Raw genomic sequence first — 20,132 nt, forward strand, 5'->3', positions numbered from 1 at the left:
GATGGAGGTTTTCTTGGGGACTGGAATGATGGTGGAGCGTTTGAAGCAGGAGGGGACTTCACACAGCTCTAGTGACCTGTTGAAGGTAAGTGTGAAGATGGGGGCCAGCTGATCAGTGCACACTTTCAGGCAGGAAGGGGTCATACCATCTGGGCCTGGTGCCTTTCTGACCCTTTGTTTTTTAAAGAGGCCACACACATCCTTTTCACAGATCGGTAGAGGTGGGGGGCTGGAGGGAAGGGTGGTGATTGTCATGTGACTTCTCCACACAGCTTTTCAGAGTAGTATACAGATAAGAGATTTAATAAAACAAAGTTTTCTGCTAAATGTAACATGATTATTTTAGAGATGTGTAGGGCAATTGTAGTTGGTTGTTGAGTTTGTTTCAGAAAGGTGTGACTATATTTTCATGGGATCAACATGAACTCTTCTGCAGATTGTGAAGCTTTATGATTCTGTGAAAAGCCGAAATGAACAAACCTCCAAGGTAAGTACTGCTGTATAGACATGCATCTTATAATCCTTCATGAAGAATGTGCCCTTTTCTGTAATCATATACTGAAAATGAATGTCACATGTGTCACTTGATTCTGCTCATAGGATGGAAGCAAGAAAAGGACTACTGGTATAAAACACGACAAGAAAGCACAGATGTCAAAAAAGCCCAGAGCGTGTGCAGCTGGCGGTGGCAGCAGGCAGCTCTCACTCAGCTCCTTCAAAACAGTGAAAGAGGGATCCTGTTAGAGTCCTGCATCTTTGCCTTTATGATAAAGCATCACCCCTATGTTGCTAAGGTATTGTTATGGTACTGTGGTCCTATCACTGGCTGTTAAATACTGTACCAGTCTTTACTGTACCTGTAGATGCCAGTCCTTTAAAATGTTACAAAATGAAAAACAATCCAAAAATTCATATTTTGCTCAAATGGTACTGTATTTCTGCAGCAGCAGTGTACTTTGATTTTTAGGGACTTCACTGTAGATAATCACTTGGTTTTATCAAGATATTATGACTGAACTAATATGTATCATCTGTATGACATCCTAAACTTTGTTGCAGGATTGTCATCATTTTGTGACAACTGGCATGTTTTAAATACAGTATGTGAGATAACTGTCCTTTTTATTGCTACAATAAATTGTAAAATTAGCGAGAAAAAAAAAGATGTTAGCTTTGGATAGCAGAGCTCAGTTCGAGTCCAGTCACCGGACAGAAACTCATCTTCATGTTCCCTGGTGACATGGACACATGGACAAGTGTCCACATGTGTTATCTTCATCTTCGAGAAGTTTAACACATCATCAAATTTATAATAACAGTCTTTCTTGTTGCTGCAACTTGCAGACTTTGGTTTCTTGTAACTACTTTGATATGTGAAAGGAACAAGTTTTCATGATTTGTAACAAGAAAGACATCTAGTTAAAGCCTCTAGGGAGCAGTGGTGGAAAGTAACTTCATTAGCTTAAGTACAAATTTGAGGTATTTGTGTTTGAGTACTGTACTTTCATTTTTTTGTTACTTCACACTTGGGCTTCCCTACCCAGCAGTAATTCAGATTATAAGTATATAAGTAGTTAACATTAGCCCCCTTTTACCAGCTGCAACATTAAATGTGGTGAACATAATAATGTCCCAATAATTATAATCCAATAATATGATGTACATTAATGCGAAATGTGCCATTCTGCATAATGAGTGTTTTTACTTTTGGTTTTTTTAATGCTAATTATCATTTTGAATGCAAGCCTTTTACTTGTAATAAAAGCATTTATACACAGCCATTGCAACTTTTCTTCCACCACTGCAAGTGAATATATTATGGCTCATATCAGAGAAACTTACAGTGACCCAACAAACTTTAATTTCACACCTGAGACAACTCATTGTGATATTTTACAGTTACTGATTTCAGAAAATGGTTTTGTCTTATTGTCGGTGCAGTACATGTGTAGACTAAGATGATTTTAATAGGCTACTATACATACAGTATACTGTTTCTGTAGAGGAAAACAAATTTGATCTCGTCTTGTTTCATTGACTGGACATGGAAGACTGTGGAAATGTGTCCTCCTGGATTAGTACAAAATTTAAAGTGTTTTTCATCAATCATAAACACGGATGATCATCTCTGACCATGAATTAGCAATAGTTTTAATACAGCTCAGATAACAATTGATGGATGGAATACTGTAATGCTATACAGTAAACCATGCTGTACTGGAATCTATTTATTGTCCCTAGATTGTGCCTTTCATTTTAAAAAACCTATGCACTATAATAATACACAGTATGTGCAATCATATAGTGCATAAGAATTTATTCATTCATTTTCTACTGCTTAATCCCTGAGCCGGGGGGGGCAATCGGGCAAAGGCGGGGTACACCCTGGACAGGTTGCCAATCCATCGCAGGGCTTGCATAAGCATTAAATCCCTCTACTGTCCAAAACTACTATCAACCTGATCCTGTCAAGTCAAGATTTTTATTTGCCATTTATGCATAAACAGACAGTCTAGGCATATAGGAATTCTTGTGCAGCTCTCCTTTGGAGTCAGGTAAGGTGTCAAAAGCCAGAAAGAACACAGAACAACATCTGACAGGTAAATCCCCATGTTTTTATTATTTCATTGTAATGCAACTTATTGTGATGTGAAAATTCCTTTTTGTAGTACACAATAAAAGGAAACATTTGGAAAAATATTTTTATATACAGACAATCCCCTTGCCATTGTCGATATACACTTTACTGATGATTATGTCTTCACGCGGTCACAAAAATGTAATGTTATGAATTTCAACTGGATTATACAAATATACTTTTTTCTTCTCTTGTAGAAAAAATGTGGCAGAGTGTTGTTCTAGTGTGCACCGGCAGTACTGCACCTGTGTTTTTATTTGACTGAGTAAAGTTATTATTCAGAGCATCCTGATTGAGGAGGCGTTGGCAATGGTTCAACCCAGCTTTTCTGAGCCACCTGATGAAGTATAGCTGCTGCTGGGCTTTCTTCACTGTGGCGGCTGTGTTCAGTGTCCAGCTCAGATCAGATGTCACACACACACAATACAGGGAGTGATCCAAATCTCAGTAAGACTTTGTCTCCACTCACTCTGGGAGATAACTCCATATTTTTGCTGACTGGTCTTTACTTTGGTTTCTGTCGGCATAGCTGGTCGCTCCAGTCCATCTAGTCATGGCAAGGATCTGGTTGGACTGGACTGACCTGAAAGTTCAGCTCTATTAGCAGTTATTTACCAGAGAGTTCCAGGGACTGTCCAAAGGTTCTGCACGGCTGAAACAAGGTGAGCACCTGTGGATGAATTATTTTTGTATTGTTCAGTGTTTCTTCTTTTAATTGTTGAATTCCTTTATGTTTTCAGATGGCCTCTGCATGGCAAAGTTTCCTATCTGTGCACCAGAGGATAGTGGACAATGGGGGTATGATGCTGATTTTCCTACATATTCACTTAACTTTGTTTTTACAGAAAACTCATATCTCCTCTTGTGTCTGTGTTTAGTATGTGGGAGGTGTAGATCCCTCCCACTGGGCTGCTTGTTATTGGCCTATCAAGTCCTTGACAGCTTTTTTTTAATGAATGTTTTATGCTTTGAATTTGGTTAACACTTAAATCAGCACATATAAAGAGTCATCTGAGCTGAGCAGCAACAACATAAACTATAAAAAAAAAAATCTGCCACTGTCAAAATCAAAAATGATCTTTATTCAGTGCTGAAGGTTTGGGGCAAGCAAGCATCTCCTAAAGCTTGTAATTCTAGCTTGAAATGTCTGCTGAAATGTGCTGATTAGTATGAGAAAAGTCTCAGAAATAGAGCTCTGTTATCTTCTAGACAAGAGGACAGATCCCTGGCTGTTGGTCTACTCACCAGTCCCTGTGTCGCTGCTCTTCCTGGTGTACCTCTGCGTGATCTGGGCCGGTCCTCGCCTGATGAAACACAGGCAGCCTGTTGACCTCAAGGTTGTTCTCATTGTTTACAATTTTGCCATGGTTGGCCTGTCAGCCTACATGTTTCATGAGGTTTGTGAATGCAGCTTTTTCTCCTGTTGTAACACAGAAATCTAATCAATTCTAAGCCCAGTAAAGATGGAAGTAATAATTTAAAATACTGACTTTTATTACTAGATATGAAATTTAAATGATTGTTTTAATATTTCCAGTTCCTGGTCACATCCTGGCTCTCAAAGTACAGCTTGCTCTGTCAGCCTGTAGATTACAGCACCAGCCCGCTGGCAATGAGGGTAAGCAAGCTTCTCACTTGTTACAGACAGGTGACAAATTAAAGCAAATAAGCAACATAAAGAGTCATAGTAAGGTGTTGGGCCATCATGTGCCACCAGAGCAGCTTCAGTGCTCTTTGGCAATGACTCTACAAGCTTCTGAACTCTACTGGAGGGATGAACACCGTTCTTCCACAAGATATTCTCCCTCATGGTGTTTTGATGATGGTGGTGGAGATGCTGTCTAACGTGTTACTCCAAAAAACGGCCACAACATATGATTCACATAATTTTCATAGCCATCAAACCATTCAGTGACCCCTAGTGCCCTATGGATGGGGGCATTGTCATCCTAGAGGGGAGCACTCATTTCCTCAGGGTTTTTGTTTTATTTATCATCTGTCTGCATTTTTTGCAGGAGCTATATCACAAGCTATAATTAATGCACAATTCACAGTAAAGTAATCCTACCAGACAGCTGAAGGTGCAGCTTAAAAGATAAAATGTGCATTACCCTTTCTGAATCAACAATAACATGCAAAACTCACCTTATTTCATTCTGTGCTTCCTTCAGATGGCCAAAGTCTGCTGGTGGTTTTTCTTCTCCAAAGTCATAGAGCTCAGTGACACGGTATGTGCCTGTTAAAACTTTTTCACTACCTGTGATATTTGCTTGAGCCGCAGAGTTAAGTTTCTCTTCCTGCTGTGAACAGCTCTTCTTCATTCTGAGGAAGAAGAACAGTCAACTGACTTTCCTTCATGTCTACCATCACGCCACCATGATCTTCAACTGGTGGGCCGGAGTCAAGTATGTGGCTGGGGGACAGTGTAAGTCAATGTTTGTACTAATTTATTCTTATTGCTTGAACAATACTGATGCATTTAAGTATTAGCTTATGTGCCACAGAGAATTAATCAAATATACTACTTAAATGTACAATCTAGCTTTTTTTTTTTAAATGTAACTATACAATATATGTACAACCCCCTTTTTTTATTTAAAGCTTTACATTTTCATTGGAAACAAACTTTATAGTTAGTGCCATAGACAGCTCTGAAAAGTCTTAAACTATTAAAAGACATGCAAGATTTGAATGTTATAGGCTGTAGTAACAGACACACAAACACATTGTTGGTTTTATTCTTTAATTGGTTTTAATGGACAGTAAAAAAAAAGCTACAGGATTTGTTCCCTCTTTATGAAAACACACTTCAGCAAGACACTAAACTTGAATTTGACAGATAAGGATTATTGATCCAAGCAGGTAGATTTTGATGAGGACTCTTGTAGAGTATCATTACCTCGGCCAAGGAGGTAATGTTTTCACCATTGTTTGTTGGTTTGTTCACAGCATATTTCAAAATGTAATGAATGGATTTTGATGAAATTTTAAGGAGGGGTAGGGAATGGCCCATGGAACAATCCATTAGATTGTGATGATGATCTGAATAATGGTCTGCATCCAGGAAATTTTTTAAAGTGTTCTTCACCATTGTGAGATAGGACCAATTTCAATATTTTTTGGCTTCTAACTTCATACACAATACATAGAATGCTTGAACAAAAATTGCACGAAAACATCCACATAAGATCTACCACACACTGATATACGATCTGGATCTCAATAATATTCTGGATCTGGTGATCTAGAATGTTCACATCTATAGGGCTCACAGAAAATCAAACAACAAATAATGCTACAGACTCGCAACCAAGATCAGATTCCAGCATAAACTGCTGATTCAGTAGAGCGTCAACAGATTTGACACTCAAAAGGTACCAAGCTATATCCTGAAGAAATTTGCCCTTAGTGAAATAGTTTTTCTTGAATAACTTTCAAACTAATAATGATTTCAATGTGACTCCAAATGCTAGGAGTAGTCCAGAAATCATATTGTGAGGGACAAGCTATCACAGGAATGTTGCTTTTAGGTGGAATGCCATTATGGGGACAGTGAGCTGCCTGGGCGAAGGTCTGCGCTGTTAATGCTGTCTAGTCTTTGTACTGTAATATTGCTTTTTTTTTGTAGAGTGTAAGGTCTCAGGACCTGTATTACCAATGAGTTCCAAGAAGTGGTACCAGTTTGTGCCCCTTCTGATTATTCACTGTCAATACTTGGAAGTGTTTCTGTATTTGATACCATTTAATGATGGTTGTTTTGGGTACTGAGACAGAGTTAACAGATGTTTTTCCATTCTTGCAGCGTTCTTCATCGGTCTAGTCAACACCTTTGTTCACATTGTAATGTACTCTTACTATGGCCTGGCTGCTATTGGCCCTCACATGCAAAAGTACCTGTGGTGGAAACGATACCTGACGTCTCTGCAGCTGGTGAGTGGCTCCTGCTCTGTACAGCAGGGATTATACATGTATACACCATATGTTAGAGAAGTAACTAAACTGATCTGAACTTTGTTGGCTGCCTCTCCAGTTGCAGTTTCTGATGATCCTCCTGCACACGGGCTACAACCTGTTCAGCAAGTGCGACTTCCCCGACTCCATGAATATGGTGGTGTTTGCCTACGCCACCACTCTCATCCTCCTCTTCAGTAACTTCTATTATCAAAGCTACCTCAAGAAGAAGAAGCAGAAATAAGCAGCAGTGCTGAAGCATTACACACAAACACAATGATATGAGCTGATAGTGTTAATGAAGTTTTTTGTATGCAATACTCATCAGGATCCACTAGGAGGCAGAACATGCACATCAACCGACTGTTAAGCCCTATGGTCAGACATGAACACTGAGTAATCATATATCTAACATGAACAAGTTCTCCATTTTGTAAAAATGCACGGCATTGTATGATTCATTTATTTCTTAAATTGAGAAATGACAGACATTCAAATGATTGTTGTAAACAAACTGTACATTTTATACACATAATAATAAAGTAAGTTGCTTTCTCTGCATTATTGCAGAATAAATGAGCCCAAACCCTCCTTGGGGAAAAAATCCAAAAGCAGAAATCCACTTAACAACAAAATACAGAAATGCAAACATTTTTTCCCAGCACAGCAAAATAATATATTATTTTCAACACTTCAGTCTAAACCAGATCAAAATATGTAGATTAGAAAGGAAGAATGAGGAAGGAGAGGATGTTTCATTCATTCAGAAGTTTTGTAGAGTTTGACATTTACATAATAAAGCTGAAAACACTGCATGTGTAATATCAGTCTGATTGTACTGTAAGTGTGCACATCTTAGCACCAATGTAACCAAGTCAGATTCTGTGTACATTGTAAGTTCTTAGCCAATAAATGAGATTGTATTATCAGCAAACTGATGATACAACGGTCATTGGTCTCAGCCGAGACTATGACGAGTCAGTCTACAGACGGGAGGTTGAGCAGCTGGTCCTGTGGTGTAGCCGCAACGACCTGGAGCTGAACACGCTCAAAACAGTAGAGATGACAGTGGACTTCAGGAAGAACCCCCCCCACCTTACCCCCCTCGTTATACTTGGCAGCACTTTATCCACAGTAAAGTCCTACAAGTTCCTGGGCTCCACTATCTCCCATACAATCTATTTGAACTCCTCCCCTCTGGACGGCGTTACAGCTCACTGTGCACTAAGACAACCAGGCACAGGGACAGTTTCTTCCCCCAGGCTGTCACTCTGATGAAATATTAGAAAATATTAGAGGATAATAAAAATAACATGAGAGGTACTTGGAATATATTAAATAAATTGATTAGAAATAGTTCTAGAAAGAGTAACTACCCTCAAGGCACTACAGGTCACTGTGCACCAAGACAACCAGGCACAGGAACAGTTTCTTCCCCCTGGCCATCACTCTGAAGAACACTTAACCAATGACCATATGATTGGACAATAACCCTCAGTGCAATACCTGTGTATATATACATTGTACAGATTATACAGACTCATACAGGTCTCTAGTTTTAAGTACTCTGTTTTTATCCCTTATCCCTATTTATCTCATTTTAATGAACATTCCTTGTTGTCTGCATTGTTTAATGTCTGTTTATACTGCTTATTCTGCATTGTTTGCACTTTATGTTGCTTGTAAATACTGCTTATTTTTGTTATATTACACAGCCTTATGCTGGTTTACTGTTTGCACATTGAGAGCCGATGTACCAGAGTCTAATTCCTCGTGTGTTCAACACACCTGCCCAATAAAGCTGATTCTGATTCTGATTCTCAATCTAAAAGGAAAGCTTATAGATCACTGAAAGACTCTGGGAAAGGGGTTTTAAACGTCAATGTTCCTTCACTTAACTAGTAAAATGCTTCCATGTTTTTTCTTTGACTCCTGTTACACCTTCATTTAATGTGAGTAAAAATTTTGCCATCCAGAATGAGATCAGTGTCTTCCAAAAATCTGTGCTTTCATCAATTTGAGGGACTTGCTGGGGACACATTAACATAATGGTCAAAATCTAACTATCAAAAGTTGATATCCTGATTTTTAGTCTCTAGTCAAGCTCAAGAAACACTGGATCCTACTTTAACAATAATGCAGCTCTACCAGAAAACAAGCAACTAATAAGTGGGCACAAAAGTGCCATTAGACGTAATGATCACCACTATCGTGTTGTGGCAAATTATAATGACATTTCTACTCTCAATTTTCATGGCATTGAAAAGGTGTTTTCTCCACCACAGGGAGGGGCTATGGCTCTCTTTTTTAAAAAAGACGATGAGCGTTATGCATCTTTTCTTTACAAACATTGAAATCCAAGGCCTGAATAAAGATTTTCCTTGACATGTGCCGTTATAATTAATTGGTGGTGTTGGTTTCCCTTGATTCATTCCAATGTACACGTGATGGCAGTTAGGAACATTTGTTTTATTTTTGTTTTTTTACATTTTCTTGAATAAGATGTCTGTATAGTGTATTTTGTGATTTTTTAAAATTGTATAATATTGTATAATATTCTAATGCAAATACTGATTATCCTGTCTTGTCATTTTTGTACCGTGTTTTTGTATTCATTTTTGTGTCTTCTTTTTCCTCAGATCACTTACTAGGTGTATTCTTGTTTGTTCAGGTGCATTTGATGTAACAAGGGTGTCCTGTCTGAATTAGATGAATCTATTTCCCCCATGTCCCCTGCAGTAACAAATCATCTTACACTGCCAAAATGTTTACAGGAACATAGTACAGATTTCACCTCCAGAGTGTTTAGCGTCACCCTTGCTTGCATTGAAAACTGGGTCCTTGAATTGCTACTTCTACTGCTCCATGTTGATTCAATGGGTGGAAATACAAACAGCGCCCCTCTTTTATTGGTGTAGTTATTACATTTGCAATGAAAAGATACAACAGATGGAGACATTTTACACAGTACTATTATTTGATCATCTCGCTATAAATGCACAACCTAATTAAAGAGTAAAGATGTTATCTTTTTAAAACATTAATTTGCATTGTTCTACATGATAAAATACTGTTTAAATGAGTAGTTTATCTAGTTCTGATTAATTGTATTGATGTATATTGTAATAGTTTTAGGGGCTGACATGGGACCTCCACTGTTGGACATTTTGCCTCGAGCTACTGCTGCAGAGACTCTGGGCTATCCAACGTGGAAGAGTGGAAGCCTGTGACCTGGCAGCTTTTAACATGAGGGATCTGTGGAGAAGCTTGCTGCTTGTTGGTTTTTTTCTCCACACCTTACACAGCCTAATGAAATTAATCTCACTACTGTCAGGGATGTGATGCTATGTCTTATCTTTTGTTTAAGTTAAACTGTATATGCCTGTTAAAAAGGGAATTTCTGGAAAAAGAATTGTATGAATGGATAAGATGTTTTAATTTAATTTAGAACATTACATTTGTTTTATTCAAATTAATTTGGATTTAATCCATACCCATATTCAAATTTAGGGTGGGGAAAAAAAAAACTAAACTCACCCTTACTGTGGGGAGAAACGATCGCTTTTCCCCAGCTTAAACCATGAGAATTATTGACTTGTTTTATTCTGTATTTATCGTTTATTTAATTACAGAAGCTGGGTGTGGAAAAGTGAGCTAGGCTGTCAAATCACCTGTCATTCAAAGCCATAAATCACTGAGTTTGACAGAAGCTCTATTATTATTTTCTATTAGCTTATCATGACAGCTGATCTGATCTTCATCTGTAAAATCCTGAGTACTTAAATTCAATATTCATACTTGCACTATATCAGATAATATTTCTCAGATGTGCAGTTTGGTTTAGTTTCTTGAGGATTACTAGATTTTATCTGAAAATTATTTGTATAAGGAAATGGGGGGGAGGGGGGCATCTCTTTGGTTAAACTGGTCATAACTGGCACACCTATTTAAACCAGTAATGAGAGGTAACAAGTAAATTGTATTTTGTTTTAAAGGAATAGTTTGGCATTTTGAGAAATGCCCTTATTTGCATTCTTGGCTAAAGTTATGTGAGAAGATCAATAGCACTCTCAGGTCTGTTTTAAATGTGAAGCTACAGCCAGGAGACAGTAATCTTAGCACAATGATAAGACACAATAGGAAGCAAGCTAGCCTGGCTCCATCCACCTATCTGCACCTCTAAAGCCCAGTAATTATACAGTATGTTGTTTAATTCATACAAAGAAAAAAGTGCAAGCACATTTAGGAGCAGGCTAGCTGTGTCCCTGTTTCCAAGCCTTTTGCTGTATGCTGACCTAAACAGCTGCTGGCTGTAGCTTCATTTTTAACAAAATAAGGTACTGTATGAGCATGATGTGAGTCCTCTTATCTTTGTGCAAGAAAACAAATATTTTCCAAAATGTCAAACTATTACCTTGAGGGGTCTGTTTTAAATATTATAACAGGGGTAATTTGCTCAGTCTCAGCTCAGTCATCAACCAAAAGTGTAAACTAATTTGATGTCCAAATTTTCTTGTTGGTTCCACCCATCTGGCACCTAAATAGGTCAGCTAAGCAGAACAGTTTTGATTTACTATATGACTCATTTCTTGTCTGAAAAAGGGAAACAGGAACTAGAGAAAACTCCTGTGAGAAGATGCATGTGGAAGGAGTGGGACTGCAGAGTACTAGAGGAAATGAAGTGCGCCCTGCTCCAGTGTTGCTCTATGTCTCTGTGTAGATGGAGGACACATGGCTCAGGCTGCGGTCAAAGCTGCCCACCTGGAAGAAAATGCTCTCCTCTGGGCTGCAAGAAAACTGGCACCCTGCATTTCCTTGCAGCTCCTGGGTCAAGCTGAAGCCTGAAATGGACATGATAATCACAGCATGTTTGGATGAAATCTTTCAGGTGATCTTTTTTATTTTGGATGATGAGCTATAGGTAAGATGCGATCACCTGCAGAGCCAGTGTTGGCTGCTGACACATGGAAGCCATTGTGCTGATGGGAGCTGTAGGCATGAGACTCTCCTGGGATGTGGACACCACCAACTGGCTGCTCCATCCTGTAGGAGTCTCCAAAATGGAAGCAGCTCTGAAAGCTGCCTTGGTATTCTAGGAAATGAGGATGTTAAATAGCAGGGAGGACATAAAGGGGAGAAATAGAAACCAGACTTGATCAACTGCCACCAGTGTCTATGGGTGATTGTTTCCCAAGGTCAATGAATGTCTGCTCTATCTGCCTGAAACCAAATGTGGATCTCAAATTATGACAGTGCTATATTTGTGCTCATGCTAACTCTGCCAGCCCCATAGTATATAACTTTTGCCCCCATCTACTCAGTTTGTACTCAGAATTGACCACAGGAGTCACAATAATGGGAAAGCAGCCTGTCTTTGAGCACGTTTACGCAACTCTCTGACCACAGCGTGGTTAGAGAGATGTCCATGTGTGGATCCTTACAGGGAAAACAGTGTTTAAGGCATTAGGAAAACAGCTTGGGAGTGACAGCTGAGCCTGCCATGTAAGGGTGCTGAGAGACAGCTGAATACATGAGCCAGCATTTTGTTGGCTAATTTGGTGCAGGGAAAACGCTTCCGGCATGTGGTTTTCCACGCACTGTCTCTAGGACTCCAGTCTCTCTGTGTCCTAAAAATGCTCTGGCAGAGCTGTAAGGCAGTATTGCTGCTCTGAGACAACTTCCTCTCTTTGGGGCTTGTGGGTCTGGTAGTACAGCAAAGCATTTGAATAAAGACACAGGGGAGTTCGGATCTGAATCATGTTCAAGTGATCTGACATTGTAAATCCTCTCATAGGAGTTTATGTAAGAGTATTAGGCTACATATTACTGAATCACCTGTCACAGAATATTAAATTCAAATGCTGATGAACAAAACATCAAAAACAGATTACCTGAAATGGGTTACAACCAGCCAGATGTCTCTGGGACAATCTTACCGTCAGTGGCAGACTGATGGTGGTGATACTGAGAGTAGGGCTTGTGGTGAGGGTGGACATGCTGTTTCTCCAGTAGAGGAGGAGGAGGTGTCCCTGTTCCCTTTATCCCAGGAGACAGGAGGGGATCTGACACTCTGGAGAAGTCAGAAAGGGTGGGTGAGGAAACATTTAAAGCTTTTCTTTACCATTATTCTTTTCTTGACAGCCTCAATAATTTCCCAATAAAATGCCTCATGCACTGGGACATCCAAATCAAAGCTGGAGCTGTATGCCGGCCGGCTAACCGCATGATCCGACAAACCCAGCGGAGCAGTTACTGATCCTAAACACACAGAAGAAGAAACAGTCCAGGCATGTGGAAACTTGGGCTGCCCACATGTAATCGTCCTCTTACCACATTATGATCTTGAGTCAACAAACAGCAGAGTGTGCATTCAAGTGAAACCACCCCCCTACACACACCACCCAGCATTGCAGTAACCTCAGGCTTTGTGGCCTGTAGAGAAGAAAGCACTGTAGCATTTACATTCATGACTTTTGAGAGACGAAATATTAAGATGACATGTTTGTGACTTTGTGGATCCGAACAGCCTGGAGAACAAATGAGGTTTCCACACTGGCTTGTTTTCCTGGATACTGATCATTTAAACAAAGGTTTGTCTATGGGGTACATTTACCATTTGATACTGGAGTGGTAATATTTAAATGGAGCATAAAAAAATTTAAATGTCGATTTTTCTTTGGTCTCGGCTTTTAAGGGGCACATTGTGCGGCGTGGAAACCAAAATCTGGAGATCAAAGACAAAGCCAGTGATGAACTACTACAAGCACAGGAGCCGATTTTAAGTTTGCCATTTAGTACCACAGTTAATAACCTGCAGAATGAACTGAACACTGCTCAACATGCGTCACTGAGCTTGTACGGAAACTTCCTCTGCATAACATATAATTTAGCAGAAAAAAGTGTTGTTTTTTTTTTTATTTTGTTGTTGTAAAGTGTGAACAATCTTCATTTTGCATTAAAACCAAAGCTGTAGAAGCATTAGATTCCTTTCAAACAGGTCTCATGCTTTAAAATGTGATGGGAATTTTACTTGTCTGTCTTGTGTCCTGTTGATGTCCTGAATCATGCCTGCAGTCTTACCGAGTTGCACTGACTAGCATTTCCATTTTGGTAAATGGTACAAGTCTGGACTAATTCATTATAAGGAAATAGTTAGATTTTTTAAGAATTGTCCAGTTCCATTTCTTGTCAAGAGCTGAAGGAGGAAACCTGTATACACCATGTCATGTCTGTATGACCAGTGTAAATCTCTAGAGCCAGAAACCCATTAGCTTAGCTTAGCACAAAGACTGGAAATGGGGAAACAGCTAGCGTGGCCCTGTCCAAAGGTAAAAGGTATGCCTAGCAGCACCCTTACATTTCATTACTTTCTATGCTGCTATATACCTGGTAGTTTATTTAATCAAAACAAACACTGAAGTATAGAACTGGCAGGTTGTATGCAGATGTTTAGAAATGTTATCACTGAATAGTATCAAATTTATCAAATTTTCAGGAAGAAAATAAATAATTAAAAATGTCAACGTATAACTTCAACATAAGGGTTACAACTACACATGTTTTTGATATGTGCTTTGTTCAGCCTTGATGAGATCACAGTAGTAAATTTATCCAGAAACAGTAAGAACCACATCGGGTATTAATTCAGACATTTAAATGTTAAATGTGAAAGTTAAAAACTAAAAATGACCAAGGATTTAACAACTCAATGCTGCACACTTGACACAACAATCTGGTCCAAACCCAGATAACCTACAGCCCAGCCTTTAAAATAAAGCCTGCCATTCACCACCCAAAATATTCAGCAGCTATTTGGTACCGCTCACAACTGCATATCAGGAACACAACACAAACTGTTGCTGGTTTAATATGTGAAAGCATATGGTTTGCACTAAGCGCTATACAAATGTGATGACAATGTTGCTGGAGGTGGCCGATCCCTCAGATGACCACAGTCCTGTAAGATCTATTGCTCCATCCATTTGGCAGAGAGTGGGCAATAAAGGGAGATGGTAAACAATGTCAAATGAAAAAGGAAGAAGCTGCAAAACTTTGTTGTCCATGCTGAATCTATTTTACATTTTATTTACAGCTTCAGGATCTCAGTGCTTCTGACTTTATCAATAGAGATCATCATAAAACTAGAGTATGTATAAAAATACTCTGTTTTTATTTCCTCTGTAAGAGAGGTCATGTTTTTGCTCCTGCATGTCTTCTATATTTTTGTCTGTCTCATAAATGTACAAATGAATCTCGTGAAATTTGGTGGAGAAATTGACCTTGAGCCAGTGAACACACATTTCAGCAGTAATCTGGGATTTCCATCATACAAATAACCACCTGTGGATAGTACTGCACTTTTACTATTCAACTACTGCTTATATTGCAGATATCAAATTTTTTTTTTTTTTTTACAAAACATACAATCATCTTATAAAATATTATGCATTTCTTATAGATTATAATACCCAGTAGTATATACACTGATCAGCCATAACATTATGACCACTGACAGGTGAAGTGAATAACATTGATTGTCTAATTACAACAGCACCTGTCAGTGTGTGGGGAATTTTAGGCAACAAGTGAACATTCAGTCCTCGAATTTGATGTGTTGGAAGCAGAAAAAAACAGGCAAGAGGCAGGATCTGAGCAACTTTAACAAGGGCCAAACTGTGATGGCTGACAACTGGTTCAGAGCATCTCCCACACTACAGATCAGGTTGGGTGTTCCTGGTCTTCAGTGGTTAGTACCTACCAACAGTGTTTAAGGAAGGACAAACAGTGAACAGGTTCATGGATGCCTAAGGCCCACCGATGATGAAGTTGATCCACTGTAGATGAAAGTTTTAAATGTCATTCATCCTTTTAACTGTGTTTAAATCTTTGTTAAAATGGCTGAAAATGAGAAATATTGACCATTGGTCTCTATGAAGAGAAACATTCAGCATATCACACCTAGAGTGGGGAGGCTGTTGAATGTCTAAAATATTATTTCTATTAACATATTTTTATCACTATGTGATAGACAAATTCATGTTCTTTCAGACAGTAGACAAATTCACACAAGATGCACAGTGATCTGCAGGGACATGAGTGCCAGCTAACTGCCACACTGACTCCTGTGTACAGGTTCTCATAATGTTATGGCTGATCGGCGTAAAGTTTTCAGAATTACATCCACCCTTACCAGCTAATACATTAAAATGCTGTTTGCACAGTAATATTAACCCATTAATAAGACAAAGGGGCTGTTCTGTCAACTATTTTTTATTGATTGGTATTGCTACATTTATTTTTGTAAAAGATCTCAAAACTTCTCACTAGCTTTAATAAAGCTTTGCCAGACTAGTAACATTAAACCAACTTAAAAATAAGGTGATAGGACAGATGTCCTTGGAAATAACAGCACTCTGGAGAATTGTTCCACACTGGTATCATTTAAGTGCATAACTGTACATCAACTACAATTGACCTCCATGTCCATCTCTACAAAACCAAGGAAGCTTGTGGGGCGTGTGTTAGTCCAGCCCAGGAAAGCTAGCTGCTACCTAGCTGGCTGATCCATGGGGTTGGCACAGGCCCAGAGCATGGCCATGTGTTCCTGCAGAGAGCAGCGTTCCCCCAGGAGCTGCTGTCAGCACAAACTCAGGAAACAGTTACACTGTTCATATTTTTACAAGCTGCCTCTATGTGCAGCTAAAGTGAATCATAAGCTAATCACTGCCAGCTGCCCCTGGCCCTCCTCTTGCTAGTCTCTAGCTTGCTAGCTACTCAAGCTTGAGGTATGAAGGGAATCTTTCATATGCCATGTTAATCTCTCCCTTGATATTCATCTATATTGACCATCGTACACTGCTATTTTTTCCAGCCAGCCCACCCACTCCTATCCTGTTCCAATGAGAAAGTGATTTGATCACTGACCTGTTGATTCCTTAAGGTAGAGTTAGAAGAGATTTTAAAGTGAGGCTATCAGATTGATAGACAACATTTTATAAATGCAAAGAAAGTCAAGAAGAGTGTTGAGAGATATGGAAAATACTTGTGTGCTTTCTTCTACGACAGAATGATGTAAACCTTGACCTCTATTACATGAAGATTGTGTGAGGGAGAGCTGTTAACGTGAGTTCTTTTTAGTGGCTGATGAGCTAAATGGTTTATAAGATCTCACCAGCTCAGTGACGTCAACTTGAGTGTCTTAGTGAGTTTTCTGAGTAATATGGGAACGCTGATGTCAGTCTGGGAATAAGGTTCGGTCCAGTGCTGAAATTTACAACTAAACTCCAGACGTAGAAATGCTACAACAGGAAGATGAAAAAGACATTCTCACATGGACTGTTTGAGCTACTCTGAAGCCACACAAATCCAGACAAAATGAATGGAATTCAGGTATGCAGGCATGGATGTCATCACTTACTAAACTGCAACTATTGTCCAGATACATTGCCCTTGCAGTCTTGGCTCTCTGTATAGAGGGATGGATCGGGCAGAAAGACAACCGAAGATCCATGAGCAGCCCTGCTCTGCTCCTCGTTCATCTTCCTTCATCTGCAGTAAGTGTCCTACCAGAGAGCAGGGGGGGTCAGAGCCTCTCCTTTACAGAGCCTACATTCTCCACACACACCCTCTGCTTGCTCTCTTATCCTCCCCTCCCCTCTTTCTGTAGCTGACCTGACTGTTAAGCCCCGCTGATGGATGATGGGCTTCTTTGGCGAACACTGGTGGGAACACTTCTGGTTCTGGTTAGCAAGCTAAAACTGTGCTTGGGAAACAGACTACAGCACCATGGCTAAAGCTAAGCTAAAGCTAAGCCAGCCTCCAGGCCCCCAATGTGAGGAGCACAGCCAGGACTCATAATATTTTTGGGGCCCAGGAAGATAACTGCCCTTAACACAAAGGATCCATCTTTAATCACATCCTTCTTGGATTAATTTTGACAGTGAATCATCTGGATCTTTTCTTTGAGTTAACCATTTGTACAGATGAGTTAACTGACTACACATTATTAACCAAGCACCACAAATTGAGTAACTGACCACATGCTGGCAAGAGGAGAGAGAAATGAGTAACTGACCACATGCTGGCAAGAGCAGCTACTTCAAAATAAAATTTTCTCTGATTGACACTCATTTTCTGGATCACTGGAGAATGATAATGGCTGGAATACAGACTGTCTAGAGTTACAAGCCATGAACGTCCCCCTTCAGAGCAGGAACTCTTAATGTAGCTCTGTGCTGCCACTCTAATTCAATTAGCCTGTGTCAATCACTGCTGAGGTATCAAACCACCTCAGACTAATATTTGCAGAGGGGCTTTAACATCAATACACAGGTAAAAAGCAGTGAGTCCCCCCCTCTGCAATTATATAACCACAAACGGCTGAAGCAGTGAATGACAACATTTACTGCCATAGTTGTACTGCCATCTCTATGAGAAAGGCCCTACACACACTCACTCACACACACATGCTACGGAGAGTGCAAAATGTATTTTAACTGGCATATTTTGATATTAGCTTCAGAAAAATGACACTGGTATTTACAATGTAAAAGGAGTCTAAATGGCCCATCTCAGCCAGAGAAAACACATTTAGCTATGAGGTCAGAGGCTGCCACACTAGAAGCAGGTTAGTTTGATAATTTTGTCAAAATGTTTAATGTACTGCTAAACCGTTTGGGAAAAACAAGCGCAATGCTGATATTGACTTTGGCAGCAGGCTGAATACTGAAGGAGTGTAAATCAAATGCTACATCTTCATGCAAATGTAAGTAGACATTTCATGCCCAGCTAAGTTGTAGGTCCTGGCACAAGTCACTTTTTGACTCCTTACCCCACTCACCCTCCATACAGTGTGATGAACGGATAGAGCACTACAGCATGTGTGTACATTCATAAGTGCCTTTGGGTCAAACATCTTGATCTGATGAAATTTGGAAATTGCTGCAACCTCAATGCAGCGTTGTCATTGCGTTACAAGTACAGCGCACTTACAGTGGGGAAGCTAAGATATACATGAACAAAGTAGATGACTTCTTTGGCATAATGGGCACTCATGTTCCATATGTAAGGAAACAAGCGATTCCCATCATGCTGTGCAAGCACACACACAACATTCAGATGTTCCTCATCAAGCTCCTAAAGCAACAGGCCCATGTCTCACATCCAATAAATTACTCTGCCAGTGTAACTCGTTACAGCATCCTCTGCTCATTTCCATTCCTTTCCTTATGCTGGTAATTGTGCATGCCACTGAGAAAGAGGCACTGAAACCACAAGGTAATTCCTACAGCGTTCTCCTACTTTCAGTACTTGAAACAACACATCACCTTCCACGCTGGGCTGATGCTCTGAGCGGCACTTGGACATTTACATCCCAGTGGGTTCTTCAAATGGGAATGCTGTACTGCTTGGGCTGAAAGTCGACCAATCTGCTGCCCCTCACAGCCCAATCACTGGATTACTATATGTAAACTCCTCTCACTCACATATAGACACATGCATGAGTAACAATGAAGACTAAAAAAAAAAAAACTAATAAAAACTCACTGAAAGCAATTACATGTGCACTGGTATCCTGGTTACGATCATGTAAACATCATATCCTGGTTTCACAAACCTGGATATGTTACCTGGAGAACTCCAACAGGAACCAGGATACTATGGCATGTAAACACCTTATCTGGGCTGAGCTGGTAAAACATCACAACACACCTGCAGGCAAGACAATCACATATCTGGACATTGCTAGACTCATGAAGTATGGAAGCAAATAACCAAGTTTTTTATGTTCAGTGTAAATGCCATTTCCAAATATAATCAGAAACAGAATCAGAGTCAAAGCCAGGATCATCATCAGCATACATCCTGTTATTCTGTCATATGCTGTTGTGTATACTCATAAAACTGTATATAAGCACAGACACTCAAAGAGCAGATCACAGAGTTAAGAAAAGGCATGTTTATGTAACATGATCACTTTTGTAACACAGGGTTTATGACGCTTGATTCCATCTACTCTTTCTCAATGTTATCAAACTGTAAAAGGCTGTTTTCCTTCTCTACCTCCCTGGTTTTCAGCAGATTGTTTAGTACATTACACACTGTGTCTCCTGACAACACTCAGGCTCTGTAACTCTGCTCCGCTGGCTCTCTGGAGAAATCATCGTCATTAATAGGAAACACGCTGGGCGTCTCTTTCACACTGTTGCACATGCAAGAAAAACACTTGCACTCTTTTAAATTGTCAGTATCTAATGTAAGGGGCAGCTTTGTAAAAATGTGTTTTAGTATAATTAACGTTGCATTCAGCTGAATAAAAACATTTTCTTAATTTGCCAAAGATGTAGCAGTGCTGGCATGCTTACTAAATATTATTTAATTATTTTCAGATTTATTACCTTATCTTTTGTAATTTTCAATATTATTTTGAAGATGCATCATCTTTTGAGATAATTTTATACATTTCATTGTTGTCCAACCTACACAGTTGTACAACAATGAACTACAGTATAAGATGGTCTATAAAACATGAAACCTAGAGAAG

General features: G+C 39.5%; 3 protein-coding genes across 7 annotated transcripts in view; 2 read left to right on the forward strand and 1 right to left on the reverse strand.

Annotated features, from left to right (window-relative positions):
* The window catches only part of mutyh (mutY DNA glycosylase), an 11,069-nt gene extending 9,507 nt beyond the window's left edge, over positions 1 to 1,562 (forward strand). Inside the window, exons 14-15 of the mRNA XM_020606991.1 lie at positions 437 to 487; positions 601 to 1,562. Coding sequence (XP_020462647.1) covers positions 437 to 487; positions 601 to 744 — 195 coding nt within the window. The 3' untranslated portion in view covers positions 745 to 1,562. The remainder of the gene's footprint in view (positions 1 to 436; positions 488 to 600) is intronic.
* Positions 1,563 to 3,244: 1,682 nt separating this feature from the next.
* Positions 3,245 to 7,738, forward strand: elovl8b (ELOVL fatty acid elongase 8b). The gene is made up of 8 exons (XM_020607008.1): positions 3,245 to 3,300; positions 3,379 to 3,436; positions 3,848 to 4,035; positions 4,176 to 4,256; positions 4,810 to 4,866; positions 4,949 to 5,063; positions 6,441 to 6,568; positions 6,669 to 7,738. The coding sequence occupies exons 2-8, from the start codon at positions 3,379 to 3,381 to the stop codon at positions 6,831 to 6,833; spliced, it is 792 nt and encodes a 263-aa protein (XP_020462664.1). The 5' UTR covers positions 3,245 to 3,300; the 3' UTR covers positions 6,834 to 7,738.
* A 613-nt stretch (positions 7,739 to 8,351) lies between these two features.
* Positions 8,352 to 20,132, reverse strand: part of glis1b (GLIS family zinc finger 1b) — a 70,247-nt gene continuing 58,466 nt past the window's right edge. For all 5 annotated transcript variants that reach the window (XM_020607004.1, XM_020607000.1, XM_020607002.1 and 2 more), the window contains 3 exons: positions 12,526 to 12,659; positions 11,526 to 11,681; positions 8,352 to 11,430 (listed from right to left, as the gene is read on the reverse strand). In XM_020607004.1, coding sequence (XP_020462660.1) covers positions 11,294 to 11,430; positions 11,526 to 11,681; positions 12,526 to 12,659 — 427 coding nt within the window. In that variant the 3' untranslated portion in view covers positions 8,352 to 11,293. The remainder of the gene's footprint in view (positions 11,431 to 11,525; positions 11,682 to 12,525; positions 12,660 to 20,132) is intronic.

This window comes from Monopterus albus, unplaced genomic scaffold, assembly GCF_001952655.1.
Source record: "Monopterus albus unplaced genomic scaffold, M_albus_1.0 scaffold83.1, whole genome shotgun sequence".
Taxonomy (NCBI): domain Eukaryota; kingdom Metazoa; phylum Chordata; class Actinopteri; order Synbranchiformes; family Synbranchidae; genus Monopterus; species Monopterus albus.

Excerpts from the sequence above, each read along its gene's own strand:
- elovl8b (XM_020607008.1), top strand. The coding sequence starts at position 3,379 with ATGGCCTCTGCATGGCAAAGTTTCCTATCTGTGCACCAGAGGATAGTG. Across the intron at positions 3,437-3,847 it reads GAGGATAGTGGACAATGGGG|ACAAGAGGACAGATCCCTGG; the intron begins GTATGATGCTGA and ends GTTATCTTCTAG. Across the intron at positions 4,036-4,175 it reads CAGCCTACATGTTTCATGAG|TTCCTGGTCACATCCTGGCT; the intron begins GTTTGTGAATGC and ends TAATATTTCCAG.